The sequence below is a fragment of the Ammospiza caudacuta genome, chromosome 6 (assembly GCF_027887145.1).
Source record: "Ammospiza caudacuta isolate bAmmCau1 chromosome 6, bAmmCau1.pri, whole genome shotgun sequence".
NCBI classification, from domain to species: Eukaryota; Metazoa; Chordata; class Aves; order Passeriformes; family Passerellidae; genus Ammospiza; species Ammospiza caudacuta.
The window spans coordinates 53,508,706-53,534,503 of NC_080598.1; the positions used below are offsets into that span (position 1 = coordinate 53,508,706).

At 38.7% G+C, this 25,798-nt stretch overlaps 1 protein-coding gene across 2 annotated transcripts in view; it reads right to left on the reverse strand.

Moving 5' to 3' along the window:
• Window positions 1-25,798, reverse strand: part of SETD3 (SET domain containing 3, actin N3(tau)-histidine methyltransferase) — a 62,918-nt gene that overhangs the window by 17,805 nt on the left and 19,315 nt on the right. The window contains exons 1-6 of one of the 2 annotated variants that reach the window (XM_058806492.1): window positions 22,107-22,286; window positions 21,533-21,642; window positions 19,763-19,855; window positions 16,607-16,755; window positions 15,456-15,528; window positions 14,692-14,948 (exon numbers count right to left, since the gene is read on the reverse strand). In XM_058806492.1, coding sequence (XP_058662475.1) covers window positions 14,692-14,948; window positions 15,456-15,528; window positions 16,607-16,755; window positions 19,763-19,855; window positions 21,533-21,635 — 675 coding nt within the window. In that variant the 5' untranslated portion in view covers window positions 21,636-21,642; window positions 22,107-22,286. Of the gene's footprint in view, window positions 1-14,691; window positions 14,949-15,455; window positions 15,529-16,606; window positions 16,756-19,762; window positions 19,856-21,532; window positions 21,643-22,106; window positions 22,287-25,798 lie in introns of those variants that run through there. The other variant, XM_058806491.1, reaches the window with a different exon arrangement.

A 25,798-nucleotide genomic window follows, 5' to 3' on the forward strand; every position in this document is an offset into this window, starting at 1 on the left:
GGGCCGGGCCCTCACACCGCGGGCCGCGCGGGCCGGCACTGCCCCCTGCCGGCGCCGCTGCGCACTGCTCCGCTCCGCTCGGCGGGGCCAGGGCACCCACAGGCCAAGCGGCACCGCGCACTGCTCCGAGGGGCCAGGGCACCCACAGGCCGAGCGGCACCGCGCACTGCTCCGAGGGGCCAGGGCACCCACAGGCCGAGCGGCACCGCGCACTGCTCCGAGGGGCCAGGGCACCCACAGGCCGAGCGGCACCGCGCACTGCTCCGAGGGGCCAGGGCACCCACAGGCCAAGCGGCACCGCGCACTGCTCCGAGGGGCCACGGCACCCCACAGGCCGAGCGGCACCGCGCACTGCTCCGAGGGGCCACGGCACCCCACAGGCCGAGCGGCACCGCGCACTGCTCCGAGGGGCCACGGCACCCCACAGGCCGAGCACCGCCGGCACCCCACAGGCCGAGCGCCGCACCGCGCACCTGCAGTGTGGACAAGCGCCCCGCCGAGCGGGGTCCGACCTGTCCATCCCAGGAGAAAGGTCCCGGGAACGCAAACACCCCTGTGTGTCCTCTCTGTTCTCTCCTGCTTGCTCCTGTCCCCGAAACAGCAGGATTTAGCGGAACATGCTGTTTTTCCAAGGGTAAGAATGACTATGGCCATAATGCACTGGAAGTGAAAAGGCATCACAGACACTGCAGGGGCTCAACAGCCAAAAAGCGACGGCTACAGCCCCTGTGTGCCGTTCCAGCACACACCCCGTTCCAGGAGCACCAGCCCACAGCCTCAACCCCAACCTGGAGCAAACAACCGTAGGATGCAAGACCTATACATGTTGTCATTGTCCTCTCTGTAGGAAGCATGTATTAGATCAGTGGATTGCAGGGAGATCAATTGTTCATTTCACACAAGCAGCCCCCTGTAAGAGCCAACCTAAACACCCAACCCATGGGCAAAGATCCTGGATGCTGCCAAATGCTCTGTCATCCTTCTGGTTTGTATGTCTGTGAAAATTTGGGATGGCCCCAAAGTGGACACCATCCAGATGTAACTCACATAAAACCACTAGGAAATTACAATAAAGGACAAAATATATGGTCTAAAAGACGCAGGGCAGAATAAAAATCCCAGCACATGTAATTACCATATTTATAACATCTTGTGGTACAATATTCTAGTAGCTCTTTTAAAGTTAAGATACGTCAGCATATTTGATCATGTTAGATTTCTGATTTGGTCTATTTTACTATGTAACTTTAAAACCCTATAGATTACAAGAATCTGAAGACACACAAAAAAGAACAATATTCTGATTAAGAATTTGATTTAGTATGCAGCTTCTCTTTATAGTCCCTTGGTAAAAATGAAATCTCCCTAACAAACACTTAATAAAACCTGTCAATATATCTAGAAAGAAAAATGACACAAATGCATTAAGTATTAAATACCCTTGAAAAAAGTCACATATTCCATGAATTTTTGATGTACTATCTTGACATTAATGTAAAACCTTGATATTTATAATTGACAGATATTTAATAAAGTATAGAAGATGACTGCTGCATAGCATGCAAATTGCTCAGACTGCTCAAAAAAGATACAGACATATTTAAACTAAACAAACACTTAATATGTAAAAAAAAAAAAAAATCAGATCTAGCTTTTGCAGGTTCATGCAGCTAGGTCTCTACAGATTAGCTTTCAAATGTGACATTATCCACTACATGAACCCTAATTTTAACTTACCAAGTCTGTATGAAGTAGTTTCAGAAAGTTGGGAGGGAAAGCTTTAAATAAAAAATGGGAACATGAAAATGTGAATATATTCATTTAGATGCAGGTCCTGACATTCTACTGAAAGAGTTATTATAAAGAACAAATACCATTTATTTCGTTACCCTTTCTGTGAAAATATTGTCAGAGCTGGCAATCAGGGTGATGACCACTGCAAAACAAATAGTGGCATGCTGAATTTCATTTTCCTCCTGATGCTGCTATTCCTAAAAAAAAAAAAATGAATAAAAAATGCTTTTTCCCCTTCAGTGTTCCAAGGCTTCTTTGAGACATTTGGAGGATATCTCAAAATAACCAGAAATATTAAAAAGTAACAGTGATTGCTGCCAGATTGTCTGCAGCCACTGTGGAAAGAGACAGACTGTTATTCTAGTCACCTAAAACACTATCAGACTAGAAGCCAGTTACTCAGTATGGCAATCAGAGGAAGGGGGGTGGGGGGGGAGAGAAAAAAAAAAGGAAAAAAAGGACACTTCCAAACATATTTTCTCTTTCTGTGAAGCAGCAATATCCAGTGGTTCACATCTCATGTTTAATGCCTCACAAACAAGCAACACTCCTGATGTGCCATAGGGGCCTCTGTGGTATTAATTTCTCCATCAAACTTTTAGATGGACATCACAAGGTAATGATTCTCAAGTTGCACAAAGTAGATGCTAAAGGACTCCCACTTTGAGGACTTGTTTCATTTCAATGGCATGAAGGCTGCAGTGCAGAATAGTGGGTGCCCTTCCAGCTAAGAAGCCATCACAGCCTTCACTCTGCTTTCCAGCCCAGGGGCATTCACCTCCTGTCAGAGTGGCCAGACTTCTGCAGACAGTAACCCTTTTCCCTATTCAATCACAAAATGCTACAGCTCATTTATCAGAGTTCTTAATCTTGATGGAGAATTTCCATTAAAATTGGTTTAACATTTGCTTGTTTACCAAGTGATGCAAAGAACAAGTCCAATTACTATAACACACAATACAATATCTGAGTAGAAGGAAGAATTAAAGTTTACTTAGTGTTAAATTTGTGTTCACATCTACATTACTAGATGCCTTGAAAAGAGCTGATGTATTTTTATGTGAAGTCATATTGCCCAGTGTATTCCTCTGTGCTATTAACCCTTGTATAATCCAAGTAAGAAAAAATTATTTTAATCATTAGATGTGATCAAAGTTAATTGTCTTTTAAAAGACACCACCTCTAAGCTGAGATAAACTGATCATTGGACCCATCTACTGCTCCACTGTAATACATAGCCAGAAAAAGGTTTTTAAAAAATCCTCATTTTTGTTTGTTTCCTGAGTTTGTAGACAAAGAGATTGTTGGACTTCGTGACAACTATTTCAAGTACTCACCAGGTCCAAGGCAAAGTTGTGGGCAATCACTGCATGGATATCACTAAATCAGATTTCAATAATCTCAGAAACCTCTTGTATCCCCATTGAAGCAGAGACAGCTCCACTTCTACCCCAGGAAATGATCATAGCTAGTGTTAAGAGTAAACTGAGGCTACCACTGCACTCCCTTCACAGCCCCCAAAACACTAAGGGTGCTTGAAACAGTTAAAGCCAAAACCACTTTAAGTTTCCACCTTGTTAACTTTCATTCCTTTGAACATAAACCCCAAGGGTTAGTTGCTTTTGACCAAACAATTTTTTCTTCCTCTTCTTTGCAGATTCTTCCCTCTTTCCACTGTACTCATTAACATGGGGAGATTTTGTTATGAGCCTTGGTGGATGCTACTTGATGGTTTCAGGCCAATGTGAAGGTGTACAAAAACACAAACACACACACATTCAGGGCCAGAAGCAGGAAGATCTGTCAGCATTTGCTGGTTACTGTCCCTTTCCCAGCTCTGGAAATCCTTTGAAGCAGCAGCCTTGAAGAGAAACTCCTCTCTGTGGAGCTGCTGAGGCTTTAACTGCCCTAAAGCTAAGTAAAATAAAGAATTCAGAATGGAGGATCCTAGTGATCTACAGGGAAACAAGAATTCGCTTTTTCCATTGGACATATGCTGCCTAACCTAATGAGGGAAGCCAGTTTACTGTACAGGAGACAGGACAGGAGACAAAGCCAAAGATTATTTTACTTTGTAACAACAGTTTATAACTACAGAAGCATGCTATAGAATTTTCAAACAGGCCAATTCATGAAGTGCTAGGAATAATGTTCCCAAACTCATGCCATTATATGATTTTCCTAACAGAAAAAAGATAATTCTACTTTGCAAAACCTAATAGAATGAATCTTAATATAAAAAAAGGACTGAAACTTTTTAAATCTAAATAATATTCTTGCTTAATTCTGTATGTCAGCAATTTTTATTTACTTTCAGCCAATATACACAAGAAAGCACTGTTCCAGACTATTAGGGGATTCACGCAGCGGAAGCAAAGTGGAATGACTCCTTCTGGTGCAATGGAATTTACTGTGCAGTCCCTTTTTCTGTACCTTCTACCTGCAAAGTTGTTCTTTGTTAATGAGGCAGCAGTGGCACAACAGACAACTCAAATCATTAACTATTAACTCAAGGGTCTGAAGGACTGACAACCCACTTCACATACAACGTGGATATTACTGTTTGGTAGACAGATACACAGAAACAACTCTGAACTGACTGAAATGAGCACCCCACCTCCAATCGTGTGCCATCTCCTTTTTTAAATGGAGGCAAGACAGCCATGGACTCCTTAACATCCACTTCTTGATTACTCCATTTCAGAATACTACTTATTCTGTATGTGTGTACATATACATACACAATTCTGAAACACTAATCTTTCCCAAAACAGAAGACACTCAGACACAGCATTTAAATAAGTGACCAAGTTCTCTATACCACTTTTTGTCCTTTCACAAAATCACTTAGAGCTGAGTGCAGTCCCATTAAGGGCTGAAATGGGAGAAGCTGGGCTGAAGTAAGAGAAACTATGTTTTGTAATGAGACAGCCTCCTGAGTCCTTCCCAAAGCAGTTCACGTGACAGAAGGACACATGAGCTCCACTATTTCCTGTGGTAAATCTCCTTGCAAAGTCTGAGTTTACTGTTCATGTTGAGCCTTAGATTTATTTACAGGCTCATTCTGCAGCGTTTCATTCACACAGATACAGTAAGATAGCTACAAAACACAGCTTCCTTGCAAGGGTCTGTGTTTGTATATCATGACACATCTTTTCCTCTATAGGCTCCTCCTGAGGTACAAAGTTTACCTTGAGCATTTTTCATTTCAGGAAACATTTTACCTTGTTAATTTCAGGAGCTGGACTTTGATGATCCTTGTGGGTCCCTTCCAACTCTGGATACTTTATGATTCTGTTTAGTGCAACACCCAGGAACTACGTTCATGCACAAATCCATCCCACAACTCTACTATTAGTGAACTCCACTATTAGGTGAATCACAAGCCACAAATAAAATGCTGTGATGGAAACCCTGAAGTGAACTGCTTTGAAAGGACAGAAATGGTGTTTCCAATTCACAACCACTTCTCAACAAAAGAGTTTGCTAACAAGCACCAATATTATGCACCATAGCGAAGTTTTGTTACCTGTGATTCTATTACTCAAGTTTTCCAACAAATCCTACCAGGAGCCACTTAGGTGGAAGGCTGGATCACGATCACCTCATAATCAAGCTCCCACAGGCCATGGTAAGTCCTGGAATGACAGGTACCGGGGCTACAGGGGCACACACATCCAAAACTAAAAACCTACCATTTCCTCTTCAACCTGCATTCAAACAACAGTACAAGAAAATAAACTTTGGTTTACTTAGCAACATATCAATGTCCTACTGTGTGGAGTATTAGCATTGGGTCTGACTGAAGAGGATAATCCACTTTGTAATTTAGTTAAATTACTAATTTTAACAAAGATAAGTACCCTGTATAATTTTGCAGTGCTTAAAGAATACATCCTTTGAGTATTCCGCTCTAAGAAGCATCAGCTTGTTATAATATTTTAAATTTATGGAACATTTGTAACTGCTGTTATATCAGGAAAAATATTAAATCTGCACAATAAGTACAAACTTTATATGAGAAAGTATACTTGTAAGTGCATGATGATCTCCTGATGTCTGCTGAGGCACTCACTTCCACAAAAGACACAGACAATATCCGTGGGGATAGACTCAAATGTCCCACAAAGTGCAACTCAGTTTAAAAAAAAGGCTACTAACAGAAAAGCAAACAAAAAACTGTCTCCACTCTATTGGCTGTAAAAAGAGATGCTTATCTGCATTCTCAACTAGGAGAGTGGTTGAGAACCCCATCTTCAAAAAAATGCCTTAAAAGCCCATACTACTAACAAGAGAATGTATTATTCCTCCCAAATGTGGTTTAAACTAAGCAGAAACAAATTTTGTTTTGCATGGCACATACGCTTTGAAGTACATCTCTGCTTCTCCAGAGGAAAGCAGGCGTTTAGGCCACTACAGCAGAATCCATTCAGAATATAAAATAAATTAAAACCTGCTGATTAGGAGATCTTAACAATGTCTGTACAATGAAAGATAACATCTATATCCAAAATGAAAGATATGTTTTATCCTGTCTGTCCTCCAACTTCGAATCATTTTGACTCTAAGAAATAGCAGACACCAAGCAGGATGTGCCTGTATTCCGATCTAGGCCAGCATGGTCCAACTGGTGCCCATCGTCTGAATCTGGACCACAGGATGCCTCCATATGGCCTGCCACCTTTCCCTTGGAGGAGATAGGGAACAGCTGCTTGAGGAGCAAACGCTGCCTGAACAGCCCAACACCTCCTCCTGTGTCCGGCTGGCTCCAAGCCCAGAGCTGTCGCCGTGTTCCCGGGGAAGGCAAGGAAGGAACGGGGGAAGAAGGCAGCAGAACCTCCCACCCACGCAAGGACTCGAGCTCTTCATCTGCCTGCCTTGGACAGACACAGCCCAGCAAAGCCTGGAGCTGCTTCTGCCGTGGAGAGGGGCAGCCACAGGAATGGCCCCACGAAGCCCCAGGATCGCTGTTCCTGTCATCATGGCCGGGGGTGGGATATATCAGAAGTGACACAAAAATCAGGAATTTGGCACACGTTTGCAAAGTCTAAACCACCTTACAATAGCTACACTAAGTGGTACAGTACAAGCATACTGTCAATCTTCAATCTGCTGCCAGCAAAACAGATTAATACAATATTTTGGCCTTCACAGAGAGGAAAAACACAGAAAAGCATAAATATATTTCATTATTAACTGCCTATTTATTTATTATTGATCAAGAAGAACAACTTGGGCATTGAAACACAGACAAAGCAAATTATATAGCAACACTATTTTTACCTTTGCAACTGCCCACTCAATGTAATTTTAAATCTCTCCTTAAGGTGACATGCATAGTAGACAAGTAAAAAAAAGGGAAAGATTTTACAGGGTTTACAACTGTGCCATCTTTCTTCCACTCATTTTTCACAGTGTCGCTGACATCATTTCTGAAAAAAAAGCTATTTGACTGGTATGCCAACGAGTATAAATCAAGCAGGGAGGAAAATGGAGAATTCTGAAGACCTACCTGGTACAGAAACAAAATTGAATTTCTGTTTCAAATACACTGCTTTTGACTGCATTTTGGTTAATCTCTTTGGAAGCACTAAAATATTCTCTATTACTCTATTATTATCAACTTAAAAATTATTACTCTATTATTATCAACTTAAAAATAATAGAATTTTCTGATTACTTCAATAGGGTGTTTTAAAAGACAGTATACTTGTCTGCATTCAGCTTAAGTAACATTTAGCACACAAAAGTTAAATGGTGGTATCTTCAAGCCAAGTACAGAGAGACACCAGATGTTCTACTTCACGCTGACCTGGAAAATCATATGCTTATTGGAATAGGATAGATTAAAAACAACACAGAAAAATAATGTAAGAGCAGCATAAGTCACATTGAAAGTATCATCACAACTTCAAAAATTGGTGTAAAAATTATGCTAGAGATGTGAAATCTCATCTAATATACCCAATATTGAAGTCACACACAGTACCAGATTTTAAAGATGCTATGATGAAATCTAGAACTCGATGTGTTAAACATCCAAACTAAAATGATATTCCAGTCCCCAACAGCTAATGGCTGAATTTTAGAATTTCATTCACGCTAAATCAATTAGTCAAATTTTATATGAATATATGAAATTTAGTATCTGATCAAAAGGGATTACAGCCTCCAGGAAATTAAGTTCTCTGTCCAGTACTGCACACAAACAGATAAAAACATCTTTGGATAGATTACTGCAAAGCTTGTATTCACAACAGGACTACAACAACACTTTCACAGTGTCCAGATGTCAATACACCCTAGTCAGAAAACTGTTTGACAGTGTTCCTGTGAAATGCTGGAAGAAAATCAGACTACAGATAATACCTAAAAATTGTAACAACTTCTACCAAATTCTATTTTTAAAAAATATTTAAAAGAGTGTGACTCATGGGGCAGCTTCTGTCTCCTTGAGAAAGAGGAGCTTGACAGAAGGAAAAGAAAGCAAGTATTTGCTCATTAACTTTGCAAAGAAACATAAAAGTGAGTCAAAGAATCTAAGTTTACTTGCTAAAATGTTACTTAAATAGGTGACTGCCTTCTTCATTCAGTAAGAATTTTAGAATTAAACTGATCCCTCTTGTACTGGGGGGCCCAGTACTGGACACAGTACTCTGAGCGTGGCCTCACCAGTGCTGAGCAGAGGAGAAGGATCACCTCTCTCAACATGCTGCCAGCAATCTAATGCAGCCAGGATGCCATTAGCCCTTTGGCTGCAAGGACACATTGCTGGCTCATGCTTAGCTTGTCCCCCAACATAATAATGGGATCATTTCACTCCAAGTGCAGGACTTTGCACTTCTTGCTAAATATCAATTAGCATCCCATTTCTCCAGCCTGTCAAAGTCCCAGTGGATGACACCTCACCAGAAACTGAAGTGAGGATAACAGGCTTGTAGTTCCCTGGAATGATCTTTCTATCCTGAGGATAGGAGTGAGTTTGCTTTCTTCCAATCCTCAGGAAAGTTTCCCAATCATCATGGGAAGATGATTCGGAAATCATTGCTCAAAGATCATTAAGAGGCATCAAATTTGCTTTGAAAGGACCTCTAAGGGTCACCTACTCCAACTCCTCGCTGTGATGAACAGGAACATCTTCAACTGGATCATGGTTGCTCAGAGACCCATCCAACCTGACCTGGAATGTTTCCAGAAATAGGGCATCAACAACTTCTCTGAGCAACCTGTGTCAGTGTTTCACCTCTCTTTTTGTAAAAAATACCTTCTAGTCTAAATCAACCCTCTCTCTTTTTGTAATACCTTCCTTAGACCTAGTCTAAATCAACCCTCTTTTTTAAAACCATTACCCTTGGTCCTTGCAACAAGCCCTGCTAAAAAGTTGGTCCCCATCTTTTTCACCCCTTTTAACTATGGAAAGGCTGCTTTAAGACCTCCCTTTTTTTTTTGTCCAGGATGAACAAGGCCAGCTCTTTCAGCATTTTCTCACAGGAGAGACGCTTCAGCCCTCTGATTATTTCTGTGGCTGTCCTCTGGAATCTCTCCATGTCCTTCCTGTGCTGGGGACAGTACTCCAGGTGGGGTCTCACCAGAGCAGAGGGATTGAATCCCCTCTCCCAACCTGCTGGCCACCCTGCTTTTGATGCAGCCCAGGGTACAACTGGCTTTCTGAGCTGCAAGCACACATTGCTGGCTCCTTCACCAGCACTCCCAAAGTCCATCTTTGCAGGGCTGCTCTCAATCCCTTCAACCCACAGCTGTATTGATAGCATGAGTTGCCCCAACACAGGTGCAGCACCTTGCACTTTCCCCTGGTGAATTTCATGAGGTTCCCAAGAGCCCATTTCTCAAGCTTGTCCAGGCACCTCTAGATGGCATTCTGGGGCTTGCAACTCTTCAAGGCCAGTCTTACCAGTTAAGGAAGGCATTTGGTACCCCCATTTGACATGTACTATGTCACAGTCCCCCACTCCATCCAGCAGCAGGCCCACATTTCCTCTAGTCCTTTGGTCACCTATGTACATATAGAAACCCTTTTTATCACCTTTGATATCTCTTGTAAGATGCAACTCCTACTGGGCTTTAGGTTTCTTAACCACATCCCTGGATGACTGGACAATATCTCCATATTCCTTACAAGTTACCTGTCCCTGCTTTCACCTTCCCTATGACTCCTTTTAAGGTCTGAGTTTTTGCCAGGAGTTCCTTGCTGATTCATGAAGGTCTCCTGGCACTTTTTCCTGACTTCCTGCTTTTGGGATGAACTGCTCCTGAACTTAGAGGAGGTGCTCTATCAATAGCAACCATGTTTTCTTTCTTGGATCCTTCTTCTCTCCAAAGCCTTATCCCATGGGACTCTTCCAAGCAGGTCCATGAAGTAGCCAATACTGCTCTCCTGAAGTCCAGCATCATGACCTTTCTGTTTGCTCCTCTCAGGATCCTGAAATCCACCACCTCATGGTCACTACTGCCAAGGCTGTCTTCAACCTCTGCATCTCTAACAAACTCTTCTTTGTTTGTAAGTCTGAGGTCCCTGAATGCAAGTAGCACCTCTCCTCACTGGGCCCTCCACTGCTTGGCTGAGGAAGCTCTCCACAAACCTCCTGGACTGCTTATGCCCTGCTGTGCTGTTCCTTTAACAGATACTGGAGTGAGGTCCCCACTGACGACCAGGCCCTGCAAATGTGAGGCTGTTTTTAGCTATCTGTAGAAGGCCTCATTCACTTCTTCCTTCCTCCTGATCAGGCCTTATAGCAGAGGCCCACTGCACTGTCAACCATATTGGCTGAGGTTCAGGTCTTTTGTTTTTTTATTCCAGACTGATAACTTGCTCTTCAGGAAAAAAAATGTGGTCCCTCAGTGGTCCAAAGACTACAGGCTGAAAACACTGTGTACATCAAAGCCAAACTGTCATTCTGGACAGTCCCACAAAACTGGTGTTTTTTCCAGCACATGAGAGGCAGCTTTGTAGAGATACTACTTACTCACAGAGTGTCACTGAATGCATACGGTCATGGCAAAAGGTATGGTTAGCTAATGGTCTGCTGGCTTTGGACTTACCACTTCAAAGATTTTAAAAGACAACTAAAAGTTATCATAAAATTATCTTTTATTTAGGCAGGTAGCAACAGCCTTTACTGCAGCTGGGGAAAAGATACAACACTGCTTCAAACTCATCATGTTCAAAATGTAAATAGTTTGGACACTTCCACCTTCTCTAAGTGCATTCCTTGTCTTCATATCTTGTTTTGATTCACAAAAACTTCTCTGTAGCTGACTACAAACAGGCATAGAGATGCACCTGAAAATTAAACACAAAGACCACTGCATATTCTTTTAAAAAAGCTTCAAACTTGGCTGTATTTTCTTTAGGAATATGATCTAACTGTGATTGTCTGTAAACTATATGGCTCCCTCTTGTGTCTATCTTACCACATTTCAGTGGACAAAAAATTTTTAACATTAAGCCATAAATATCTGGGCTTTGTTCACCCTTCTGCAGGCATACAGTGCTCATAAATGTTAAGGAAGTCACAGACATACCTTCCTTTCTCTTCCCCTGAGAAGGGAAAACCCTGCAGCTTACAGAATTTCTCTTTGGAACAAACTATAAAAAATCTTGCAAACTACAAGTCTGCAGCAATGAAAATAATCTTTTGAGCATTCCTTGTATTTTGATACCAATGCAGAGGCCAAATGCACCACTGAAGTACATCTGCAACAACTTTTAACTATTTTTTAGTTATCAATTTACATATGTTTAGAGAGGTGTCAGTGTGGTTTATAGAGCCTGGCTAACATGCTCAAGAGTTTATTTTTGTCTGCTCAACATCCCACCTGTTTCTGCTTATCAAACCAGACTACAGTTTAGCTTGCAACAGCTGTGAAATTCATAAATCTGCCCATTCTTCATGTGTAGCCAGACTAAGCACTTGGAGAACGAGTCAGGACTGCAGCACTCACCCTTCATGGAGAAGCTAAAGAAATAAAACAGAGCAGCACTTCTCAAACCATGTTTGAAACTGCTCACCATCAGAAGCCAAATTATTTTAAAAGCAGTCTAGCAACCCTATTTGGAAAGAAAAAGAAGCATTTGAAGACAGGACCTGTTAACCCTTTTATTCCCTCCACCATTAGAAATATTTTGTTTGCAGAAAGCAGTGCCTTTTTTAGTATCTTCAATTAGCAAAAACCCCCAGCTTCTATTTCAGGATGCTGTTAGCATTACTTCCCACAGTAGAACAACTATGAATAAAGTAAACATAGTTTTAAGGTTTTTGTATTATAAAAAATGTATCTGTACTTAAAAATATATACTTTAAAAGGTATTTCTACTTTAAAAAAATTAGTCTGCATATTGAAAGCAATATGAAAATCCTGGTCACACAGGACAGCTTTCATTTAAACACTTCTACTAAAGCAGTAGTAATACTGAATGAAATGATGGTATACAAAAATCTAAAACACCCTCATTTAATAAAGCTTGCAGAGTACACTGCCTTTCATAGACAAGTGGGTTTGCTTTGCTTTTTTCATTTATATGAAAAATTTCTCTTTCTCTGTTTGTTCCCTTTTCCATCTGCTCATGAATTACCCTTAGCATTAGTATTTTGTGGGTCAATTTTGTTCAAAACATGATATGAGTACGTGCAAGCTGATACTAAAATTAATTTCAGCTTTTACGAATAAGGAAAAATGGTACTGCTTTAGGGAAGAAAGAGACTTCTATTTTTTCCTCTATGAACTCCTTTTCTCCACCATTTAATAAATTAGAGGCTCTTATTTTTGAGAGCAGAAGCAGAAATCAAAAATTTAAACTTTTCCATAAGTTTTCATCAAAAACATTAATAATAGCTGCCCAATACATACAGTTGGCATTCCTGGAGCCAACTGAGTTCATTTGATTTTCTAATGTGAACAGCACTATTTGCTGAATAGTAGTGAAGAAACATTCAGCTGAAATTGTGGTTACATGGCAGTGCTGTAGTAAGGCACCAAACAACCAGGGCCCACTTAAAATTTAACTTATTAAATAAAATACTTATTACCTCTTATCCTGCACAGGAAAGTAAATAAAGCAAATGAATCCTACCTGATCTACCTTCATCTCATGTTCAACAATGTGAAACAATAGCTATAGAACAAGATATGTAACAAGAACACAAGGCAAGCAATAAAAGCATTTGTCAGGAGAACCAAAAAAAAATTGATCTAATTTTCTGACCATTCTGCATTTCAGAGGTTTTTTTTTTAACTAATGTTGCAGCCACACAACCTCTCCCATAATAGTACTGGTGCAGGATTAGTGAAAACGAAGGAACTGGTCATATGATAGTTCAGCTGACTCAGTTCTGAAAAGAACTGCAAGAGCAAGAATAGCAGCTAGAAGAATTGGATAATGTTCCACAATATTCTGCTAATAACTTGTTAAAAACAGAAGACCCTTTTAGGGTGAAAAAAAATGTTCTAAGGCCCAACATTTAGAAGCTGTGTTTGATCGGGCAGCATATTTTGAGAAACTAAGTGAAGGCTGGAAGACCAAGTGTGGACTGGCAGTCCAGGAGAGGCCACAGCAAGAAAGAAAGAGTTGGCTGAACTATTGCCTCTTCTACTGTGACAACTGAAAGGAAGAGTTCATTTCCCTTCCAATATCAAGGCCACTATTTCTAGCTTATTCCTTGTGCATCAGATTTGACTTTCACCAATCCTTTTCAATTACTTCAGTTTTCAAAATGTATCCCTCTGCTCCTTACACTCCATAAACTGAATTTGTGTTTGAAACATATTCAGTTCTTGAAACACCAAACAGCTACACAAAATAATGTAACTTTTATTAAATTAAAACAGTTGACAGAACAGCTTTGGAACTCTGATAACACTAAAGGAGAATAGAATTGCCTTGTGTCTTCTGACCTCTGTCATGGCCAAACAAAATGTCTCTAGATCACACATTTGGGGAGATTCAGTACACAGAGCCATACATTTTTTATACAGATTGTGCCACAAAAAGCTTTGAGTGTTTGGACACTGAGCACTACCTTGAGAACAACACATCAACATTCACTTACAACATTATATCCAGATATCAGTCAGACCAACAGAGTTCTGTCAGAAACTTGGTTTAAATCATTACTTCAGAACACAATGAAAAGTTCACCCATCTCAAGCCTCTCCATACCCTAACTGTTACCAGATGGGTTTATCTTTGTATTTGAAAGCAATCAAAAGTAATTACACTAAACAGAACTGAAAACAACAGTTAATCCAGTTCATTGGAAATACAACATATGCAATGGTTTTATTCTGTCAATTAACAATTATAATTTTACTTTAAGTGCAAATTACACAGTTTTCAAAGAATCATACAAGCATGCATAGGTTGCAGATCTCTGCAGGTCATGTAGAAAAGTTCCCAACCCACAAACTTCTAGAGACTGGCTAACAATAGCAAGATGAAAGCAGTGACTGGATCATTCCTAATCTCCTTTTCTCCAAAACAAACAAATCCAGATCCCTTGGTCTCCCATACAGATAAAGGGCTCAAGTAAATTACATCTTAATAGCCCTCCTCTGGTCTCAGTCCAGTTTCTCAACAAGTGTCTTTTGCACTGGTGGGCCCAAAATTGTACAGTATTCCAGATGAAGCCTCACCCACTTTTAAACAAAGGGCAATAATCACTTCTCTCAACAACCTAAATACATTTTTATATATCTATAACCCTACAGAACTGCAGAATTTCAACAGCAGTTAAAAAAAAAAAAAGGCAGGAAATTGCTTTAATGATTCAGACTTTCAAGGGCAATATACTTGTACTATTATTCAGCATCACTGCTTTCACAGCTTCCACAATAAGGATCATGAGAACCACATGTATATACTATATTTAAGATTCTTACCTGAATAACTTTGTAGAAATAGGCATATTGTCGAGCTGTATTTTTATATTGGCTAAAAACATCATGTATGGCCTGAGTTGATTGAAGATGCTGTACTTCATCTTCTTCAAAATAGAGAGGAGTATCATATTCACTGGGGAGAGTCTGGATGTAGGGCAGCCAGAAAGAGTTGGGGTTGGCTCGCTCACAAAGGAGATGGAATGCCAATGTTATATTGCCCATGGCTTGAAGAATTCGATCTTGAGAGTACAGAGATCCTGAATCAACCAAGAAAGGTGAGGAACTAAATTGGTTCTCCATGGAAAATATCATCCTAGATTTGCTTTAAATTAACATGATTAAATAACAGGTAAGCACTCAACAAAAAGAAAAAGCTTTTCAGGTTTCTAAAATATTTAGCCTACGCTTTATTATACTGCAAGATTTTTGACACAGCAAATGCCTCGTGTACAATTGCATTACAAAACTAGAACAATATTCTCAATAGCTCAGAACATTTTATCTCCAAGTACTATACAAGCTACATAATACATGTTCAAAATAACACAAACACTTGTGGAAGATATCCAGTGCACTCAGCCAGAAAGTAACCGGGAAATTAAATTCTTTCCACTGACACTTCAAGTTTCTAAGTATTCCCAACCTGATGGCTGGCATGATAAGCAAGCCCTGTAATAAAGAAGATCAGCTAAAAAAAGAAAGTCTCCTACTGAAACATCCCATAAATATTAATTTCTTTCTTAAGAACTTCCTTGAGCTCTTACCTAAAACTGAATTTTTAGCTGACTCAACCGTCATCAACAGTTTTCTAGGAACCCACAGAAACAATTCTTCAGCCTACAGAAAGGAAAGAAATGCAATAGAAGGTCAGCCAGCATTTATATTGTATGCCAAGTGTCTCAAATATACACCAACTTTAAATTACAAGTTGTTTCCATTATTTTTTTAAAATCAAAATTATTCTGAATCAAAATTCTTCCTTCTCTTCCACTGCAAATTCAACAAACAACCTGTGTTTCACATTGTGGTAAGCAGTGTTTTAATCTGCATTACACAAAGCTTTAAAACAGGCACTCAGATACAAAATAAAGCCCTCCCATTTTGGAACTGCTAAGATGTAAAACACAACCTTAAAGCTATCAGACACATTATATTGCTAATAATTACATATCACATATTTTCTCACAGTAGAGTTTTTTCATATTGGCTGTTTTTATTCTAGCAGAACTGATCAGGATTTTTATCAATGTATTAACTGAGTGCTAATGAAGCTCTTAAATTATTATACAGGGCTTATTTTCTAATAGTCATTCTACAACAGCTGATTTGTCTTCAAACCTGTTTCCCAGCTAAAAATGGGAATGGAAAGACAATTTTAAATGCTTACTTTTTAGCAGTTACCTAACTCTGTGTGTGTCTATACTCCTTATCTGATGATAAAAAAATCCTTTAACATTATCATAATATCATAATTTCGGGGTTTTTTTCCTTTTCACTGGAAAATAGGTATTGCAAACATCTCTTTCTGAGACAAAAAGACCAATTCTTTAAAAGAAGGAACATGAATGAAGAAGAGACTAAATAGGTACTGCAAATACCTCTTTTTCAGGCAAAAACTTTTTCAGTTCTTTAAAAGGGACATGAAAGAAGAGACTAAATAGTTAGAAAACATGGAATAAAGGGATACATCAGTGTAAAAGATTGATTAAAAATTCACAGTACTATCAGTAGTCATCAAAAATAATACTCTATTTTATCAATTTTTATCAATAATGTTATTCTCAAGTACATAGAATTGGTAATGTTTCAGAACAGCATAAGCAGTTAAAAGGGGGAAAAGGGTGAGCATTTCAGAGTTTTGCAGATACATTCCAAACACAATTTTCTAATCTAAGTCAAATGTTCACATGCTCACCTTTATCTCTCTTGTTGCTTTCAAACCAAATCCCTCCTCTTCAAAGTTAGCTATTTCAAAACCCTCTGTGGATGCTCCATTTTCAGTTGCCCACTTTATCAATTCAGGGAAATAGTCATCTCTTTTTCCATCAAAGACAACAGACAAACCTATATACACAATTTATTGAAAAACAAATGCAGAAATAAGAGGATCCAGAAAGATAAAAAAGCTCAGTATAGAGGCCCATGTTAAAAGCTATCTGCCATCTCACAGCAGTGCTACTTTGAAGAAGCTGAGTCAGAACTGGTCTCTGTTAAGTGTTACTCAATATTATATAAATGTCATACCCAATTTTCCTCAAATTCATTATTGTGCCAAAATGGCTTACCAGTCATCTTAAAAATGCAACTGCCCAAACTGAGCAGTAATGAAATATGAAACTCTCCTCTTCTTTCCCTTTTAATAAAAGCCAAAATATTCCCAATCTTAATATCAATGATAAATGCAATCACCACAACATGTTGATACAGACAAGGAAGAATTTGAGAGGCAAGCTGCAATTTCATTAATTCAGCACTGCAACTGATGATAAGCAGATCTTGAGTTCCTTCTTTCACATACAAGACAGATAGCCCTTTCCTGTAGCATATGGATCTACTAAAATATCTAAGGATAGATCTAAGGATAGATCTAAACTATCTAAGGATCATCCTCCTGACATCACAGAGCTCATCCAAATTTTTACACTTTAATTCTCCAACAGCATGTGGTCCACCAGTGGAATCACAAGCCTCATTCATTTCCTCAGCTTTCTTCTACTGTGAATGCATTTGAATCTCTCTGTAATAGTTCCTGGCTATTCTCAGCCAGCTCCTTTTGTACCTCTTTGCCTCTGTGTGTTCTCTTCAACCCAAACTCAGATAACATTAAATGAGTACAAAGAACCCCAAAATGCTCAGGCCATTTTATGAGTGACAAAATGTCATCAGCATTACATCCAAAGATATTTTGGCTAAGCACAAAGAATAAAACACATTTTGAGATCAAAATTATTTTAGGCAAGTAGCATTAGTGTATTTAAAATATCCCCCTCCTGCCTCCAAATTTTGCATTTCAAGGCCCAGAATCAAACAAATCTGTAGTTAACTTAAAAATACAAGCATCATTTAAAACTTTCATCTTTGATAATGCAGTATAAAAATTTATTAAGCATTTGCAAAGCATTTTTTTAATATAATGCCCTCACAAACATAGTACGGCTAGTTGCATAGTTTCTACAGAATTTGGTAGGTATTTACACTGTCCAAGATTTTGCTCTTGTGATTTCCAACTTTTGTTACTGCATGGGACTACTGGAAGCTTTGAACATCCAGTTTGTACTTGGGACCATTCTTCAAGCATCTCTAAAATTCTACTTCTGTTTCTCATATACAATGTGGACCGATACTTCCCAATTTTTTCCAAATTAAAGAGAAGGTCACCTCCTTCAAGTCATAAGCACCACTGGGAAATAAATAGTTTCTACATGGAACAAAATAAAGCTGTACTGATGAAAATCTATATTGAAAATTAGCTTTATTTAAGATTTTGCTAATGAGTCAAACAAGGAAAATTTTAGAAATTTAAAAAGCTCAGTTTTCAAATTAAGAGTTTTCCATACCAAAGATCATTCTCGTTCACATCCTGCAACCCCATGTTCTAGTAAAGAAAAGCACAAAGTATAACATTTTTGGCAATATATATTAATTATATATTATTAGGTCTAAAGCCTTTATTAAGTTAGAAAACTCTGTAGATTAACTACTATGTTCTATTAAAAATAGTCTTGAAAGACACCATTGCTGCTCACTATGTATGTAAAAATGTTACATGCAAAGACACTTGTATGTCAATAGCAGTGTGGTTAGTAGGTTTTGTATCATCCAAAGAAAAAACTATGCTCTATTAACATGATACTGTTACACTAATTCTACCATCTCTGCCAGCAGCATCTTCCCTGTGGATAGTTTAATCTTTCTGGTGCAGAAGAAAGATTCAGAGAGGCCAACCCCAGTGCTAAGTGTGCTCTTATTAACCTGAATTATGACTTACTTTAACAATTATATTACATCATAAAAACCTGCACATGCACAGTAAGTTTATACCAAGTCATGGCAGAGTTAAAAATGAATCAAGTTCACATCTACATCACTACAGAATGCAGTCACTGAAAGAGAATCATTTATTCTTCCATACAGCCTCTACCAAAAACTGATGTTCAGAGGTGTGCAAAGTCCTTTCATGGAGTAAGATCTTCTCGCATCAGTCAAAATATATTAAAAACAGGTGTAAAAGGGAAATTTCAAGCCTCTTAAGTATTTACTTTATCAAGTAACACCATGAACTAGTCAAGCTCCATCTATATGTAGTCTGGCTTTCTTGCTATAACTGTATAAATACCAGAGAAGAAAGAATTGTTTAGGACTTTTTCAGGTACATCCAGGCCAAATTTTTTCATTGCAAGTTATTTCTCAGTCATTAAAATATATCTGTCATGAAAGAAGTTCCTTTTACTAAAATTATATGAAAAAGATTTTTTAGAGTATGCCTCCAAACATAAAAAATTAATATAAAAAAAGTATTATCAACAGCAAGAGGTTACATTCCATAATAGAAGAAAACTGATCTAGTATGAAAAAAAAAGCATACCTTAAACTTTGGAAAACTGGTAAAAAAATTCCTCATGAACTGTGATATTACGATAATTTCTTTATTTTGATTATGTGCATCATTTAGAGCAGAGAGAGACTTATTAGCTGCTGCATTTATTTTGTGACTTTTGTCATCACTTGATGCCCTGATGTCGTCTTGCTGAAACTGTTTCAACATCCAGTAAAGCCTTAATGTAAAACAGTTACAAATTTAACTTTAGAATGTTCAGATTTTTAGAGGCAGAGCAGCAGACCATGCCACAAGGAACCAAGGCAGCCTATTATTCTCTAAGGATTGTTATTTCTACTCCTTCAGATGGTGATGAGAAAACAATCTCAAGCTCCTTTTGTACTTATCAGACAAAATTCTCACAGGATCATTTGTTTGTCATAATCATTCAAAATTCTGAGTATTAAAATGGTTAATGCCAGTGGTGAAGCCCACCTGAACATTTCAGAAACACTGCAAGTGTTTCACATTTACCTTTCTGCTTTTTGCGGATTTTCTCCACAAGCGAACGGATCTGGACATATTCCTCCCATTCCTTACCAGGACCTGGGGGAGGACTGCTGCATTCTGGAAATATAAATGTTTTCTTTAATTAAGTACATTTTGAAAACATATATATATAAACATTCACATATATATTTATATATCTACATATATATATATATATACATATATATATGCACACACATATTTTAATCTCAGAATTATGTTTTCACAGTAACTTAACAGAACCTGAGTACTATCTGTCCTTCAAATATGTTTATGTTTATATGGCAAATAAAACTATCTCCACTGTTACAAACATCCTATTATAAGACAAGTAATTAATTTAGACTTTTGAAATCTTAACAGTATAACTTATTTTATTTTTAATATTCCTTCAGATATAAGAAATAGCAAATGTCTAAAGAGCTGGCAAGAAAAAAAAAGTAAACAACCAGGCCATTAAGTAAATAATATCTCAGATAAGACAAACAACAAAAAAACTGTCTGTTTTCAATAATTCAAGCAAAGCACTCTGTTTAAATTACCCTGCTTGCCATCACTCTTGCTGTAATGAAAGTAGATAATAATAGCACAGAGAATACCTTAAATAATTGAGAAATTTGTTGGTACATACATTTGACCTGCCTAGTCATTACTGTTTTCATAGATGCACAAGTACTGCAGGGACAAGTAAAGGAACACAAAGCCATGCTTCAGCTTTAGATTACATCCACAGTGTCTCTGCCAATATTCTAAATGTCAGTGTGTGGATTTCCTGATCTAAACCATGTAAATCCAAGTGGACAGCTGAAGATTACCTTGCTCAAGTGATTTGAAAAATCTTAGCATTGAAGAAAATATGGAAGCTTGACAAAAAGAACAGCTGATACTTGTCTTTGCTTAGCAAATTAGATCCACATTTTATTTTTGGTAGCAAAGCAGAGGCCAATTGTAGCATAAGCATCAAACTGCTTTGCCAACTCCTTGTCTCCTCCTCATGAGCAATGCTAAGAAAAATTTTAATTTTTCTAAGGCAACACTTAGATGTGTCCAGAATACGAAAATCTGGAGTTGTGTTGTGTTTCAAAAAGAACTGTATCACAGCACAGTTACTAATGACAGTAGAAAGAGTCAATAGTATTTTAGCATCATTGTATGAAATTATGCTCTGCTTTTCATATTTACTAGAAATAATGGATGAGTTCCAAGTTCCTCAACAAGTGAAACAATCTTTGGTCTATACACAAGATCTAAGCACTATGAAAAGTTTCCAAACAACAACAACAACAAATTTATCTAAGCAACAAAAATATCTGTGCAGTTGAACTGACTTGTATTACTGATTCCCACAGTTAACTTCCCTACTCTAGTATCAGTTCAAAGCACTGTTCAAGTGATAAATGGAAACAGGGTAATTTTTCAAGGTTACAAGAAAAACATTTTTGACAAAGCTTCAATGCCAAGATATCTGGTTGTTTAAAAATCTAATCTCACCCAGTATTTATACTTGTATTCAGATGAAAAGCCAAATGTTGCCACAAATATGGTCTGTCCAATAAATACCCATTTAAATAAGCCAATGGTGGCATATATTAACAGAGGTGGTTTAGTATGCATCTCAAAGCACCTTAAGCACTCTGAAATAGCAAGCTTGGCCAGTTACAGAAAAAATACAACTCACTAGCTTCAGTAAGAAAATGTTTTTGTGTGGTTTGCACAGCATCCCTTTTCCCAGAGAGGCATACAAACAAAACTTACTTTGCAACAACTCACTAATTAGATTCAACATTTCCTTTGGAGATACTGTCGCTGTGGCTCCTGTACCTGACTTCTGAGTTTTTACTCGGCTTTTCTTCCCCATCTTCCAACTAAAACAGATTAAGAAGCACACTGTCACCAATTACAGTGAAACAAAATATGATAAGTATGAATGAACAAGATCTTCTTTCACTAGTCACATGAAAAAGAAAAGAATGAGAAATTATTTCTCACACATATATATGTGCAAGTATTATGTGCATGGCCTGAACATAAGAGCTATACAGTACAATCTGAAGTAGTATTTCATGTAGTTGCATATTAATTACTTCATGGTAATTAGAAACTAGAAATCTTAGAGACAAAAAGAAAAATTATTCTAATCACATGCAAATTCATTAGTTGTGAACAAATATTATGGATTCCAAAGTATTCAGGCTATAGAAAACCAGGTTATTTTATCTCATCAGCTGCATGGCCAATAGCAGCTGAATTAGTATTTTGACTGTATGTTACACAGTAATTCAAAATGAATTGAAAATTAAGTATTCAATTTCAAATAAAATCAAAATACCATCTGTATGTCTTTGCTGCAGCTTCTTCTGATTCAAGGCAACTAGTTAAAGAAAACTTATTTTCCGTTCCCAAAGTAGATGGAACATCATCTTAGGCTGGTATTCCAATATTCAGTGCCCCTTGTTCTCATGCAGGACTTAAATCACACAACACCTCCTGGAACAGCATTGTAGTAAGGTGTGAAATATCCAGGGAATTTCTCACATGCACTGGGAGCAATTTCTGATGCTGGCACTGAAGAGGCTCCTAGAGGAGGGGCTGAGCAGGATCTGGTACTCATGAATAAGGAAGAACTGCTTACACATGAGACAGCCAACTGCCTCGGATGCAGTAATTGTGAAATCATAGCAAAAGTCTTGAGAAAAGAAAGGAAGGAAAAAAGCAGGCTAAAGGCTCTGGACTCACTGCAGCAGACAGAGCTGGGGCTTGCTCAGGGAATGGTAAGCAGAATGACTTGGGAGGCTACAAATGAGTCCATGACAGCCAGTCATCTTCCTGGACTCTATTCTCTGAGCACCAAAGAGCAGGAGGCCAGCTGACTGTGCACAGGACTCCTCACTGACAGAGCTCAAATGAAACAGAAACAGAGGTAAACTGGAACTGGGGACAGCCAGCTGGAGGAGAATATAGGTACACTATCTGGGCAAGCAGAGGATGAAAGACGGAGGCCAAAGCTTGTTTGGAGCCGACATTGAGGATAAATGTGAAAGGCAAGAAGAAAAGCTTTTACCATGAGCAAAAAACACTCTGGGGAAAGTGTAATTCAGCTGCTAAATCAGGAAGCTACCTAGTGATAAAAGGTACAGAAAAAGTTGAGACACCCGACACTTTGGGCATGGTCTTTACCACTAAGTGCTGCTATCAGGTTTACCATATTTCTGCATTTAGCAAAGTCTGAGGGAGAGGGGCAACCAAATCAAAAAGCTATCTAGGTAAACTGGACCTATGCAAGTACATAGGATCAGATGGGAAACATCCAAAGTACTAAAAATGTTGATGTCTCCGGAAGGCTGCTGGCTACCAGCTTTGAAAAGTCATGGTAACTTAAAATCAAACAAACAAAATCCAACTGAAAGGCAAGGTGGAGGCAGCAGAGAGTAAAGGATCCAGAGAACTAGAAAACAGTGAGTTTCAGCAGTACCAAATGTAGAATGAGTTCTAAAAGGAAGCTATTTCCAGGCATGATGGACATAAATGTGACTGGAATCAGAAAACAGACTTCTAAAGGCAAACCCTGCACTGCCTTAAGCAGAAGAGTAAGTGGCTTCATGGACCAGGGAGAACTGGTGGTTGCCAGTGCTTTGACTTATGCAAGGTTTTTAACACTATCTTCCATAGCACCTCAATTGTCAAACTGAGGAGACATGGACTGAATAGGCAGGCAAATAGTTTTGGTCCATAATCCTTTATGCCCACAGATTAGGTGCAGTATTTCTCAGTAGACAATACCAGACAATAATCACCAGATTTGGATGCTAGAACAGAAAGGATTCTCACACATTTACAAACAATATAAAATGGGAAAAGCAGTCAACATGATGAAGGGCAGGAGCAGCATTCAGAAGGATCCCAACTAACTGGAGGAAGAAGCCAGAAGTGACTTGAAGTTATACAAAGATAAAGTATCCTGAATTTGGGAAGGAAAAGATCATCATAGCTGCAGACTGGACCAGCAGCAGCTCTGTAGAAAAGGATTTGGAGACTCTAGGAGACAGCAAGTTCAACAAAGGCAGCACCCACAAACCAGTGAAAACTAACTGCAGTTTGAGCTGCATAAGCAAGAACACAAACAGCAGGTCAGGAGAAGCAATTATTCCCCTCTGCTTGCAGTGGTGAGGCCACATGCCCAGTGCTGCAGCTTTGGGCCACACAGAGCAGGAGGTGCTGGCAAACTGAAGCACGTCCAGAGGAAGGCCACTAAAAGGGCTAACACATAAGATGAAAGAATCATTTGTGCAGTCTGGAGATGAAAGGGAGTCCACTACTGCCTTCATCTACGCTTCATCTATCTACATGATAGGGAATTATGCAAAGGTGAAGACAGATTCTTATTGGAAAACACAGCAAAAACTCAAGAGACAACAGACACACAATGTCTCAAAGGAAATTCCACATAGCCATAAGGAAACTCCTCACCCTGAGGATGGTTGAGCACTGAACAGGATGGAGATTTAACAGCATCTCCAAGCAACCTTGGAGAATTTAAAAATTTGACTTGGCAAGGCCCTAAGCAACCTGATTTAACTTTGAAGCTAAAGCAAAAAAATGGAGCCTCTCAATCTCCAGATCTAGTTTTCTTCTTTACAATTCCACATGTTATTGCAACTGAAGTCTTCACATCTACTAGTAGTCTGTACAGTAAATAATATCTTCCTGTACAGCACAGAAGATTCTCAGTCCAGTTACTTTGCAGTGAAATGGGAGAGACAGTCATGTCCACAACTTCATACATCTCAAATATTTCAAACATCTGCCTAAATCATCAAGATCTCCACAGCCACAGCAGCTTAAAGTTACAACACATTGCACAGTAACATCCATAAAATGCAAAAGTCACTGTACAGAAACAGTACTTTAGGCTCCAGTTGTTCTGAACATTCAGTATATATAAAAGAAATAACTTTATCCTTGGTCACTGTAGTTAGCTGACCCAAAATTACATGTTTCCTCTCATATGCTACCAAAAAGTTTTGCTCTTTGGCAACTGGTATTAACACTGCAATGTACTGACCAGCAGCTGAAAATTCTAGTAGTAAAGGTATATAATCTGGCTGCTTTGCTTTTCCATTAAGATTAGAGAGAACAAGAAGCTACCAAACCCAAGGTTTATTTTAAATAGTAGCTTTGAATGATCAGGAAGCAAGCTAAGTTAACACTGTTAACTCATTAACTCAAAATTAAAGGAGCTTGAAACGGACTGAAAAGCAACACCTCATAAAAGGGAAGTAAGGCAAAACTATAAGGTGTTTTCCAAAGGGAAGGCAAAGAAACTGAGTCTTTCATTTTCTGACATTAAACATAGAGCAAGAACAAAACTAGCTCTGAGTACACACAAACAGTGAAGTCCTGGGGCATATCCACATCCCCTGATTTTAGCACTCTCTGACAGATAGATGTCAGAGGCTCAAACAACCCACCTGGGCTGCTTCATTTTATCAGTCCCCCCTGAGCTGCATAACTTACTTTCCCAATACAGTTTCTACCATGAAAAGCCCACACATGCAGCTGGTAAGGAGAGATCCCACAGATTCAATGTGAGAACCATTGTCTGATCACATCTCTTGATGTTTGTGAGTGAACACTGCACATCCCCTTGAAAGGTGCTGTTCTACCACAAACAGTTACATTTGATAGGAGATTTCTTAATATTTTTCAGCACAGATGAAGGGGGCAGTAATGCTCATTATGCAATCCATGTTGAATTTATAATAGTGCTCACTGGAAATAGGATCCATATAAAAGGTCAACCTGCCATAATGCACTGTGAGACAAAGATAAAGAATAACAATATCAACAAAAAATTAACTTAAGAGTTTATTTTCATGGTCTTCCCATTATACAATCTTTCCTTCTGGTTTTTTTTTTTTTTCTTTACCCCCCAGGAGTTTTCTCACGGTACATCTTTCACCAAGACTTTATTTGCACATCACCTATTGCATGTTCCACTCTCCTATATGTCATCCTGCTACA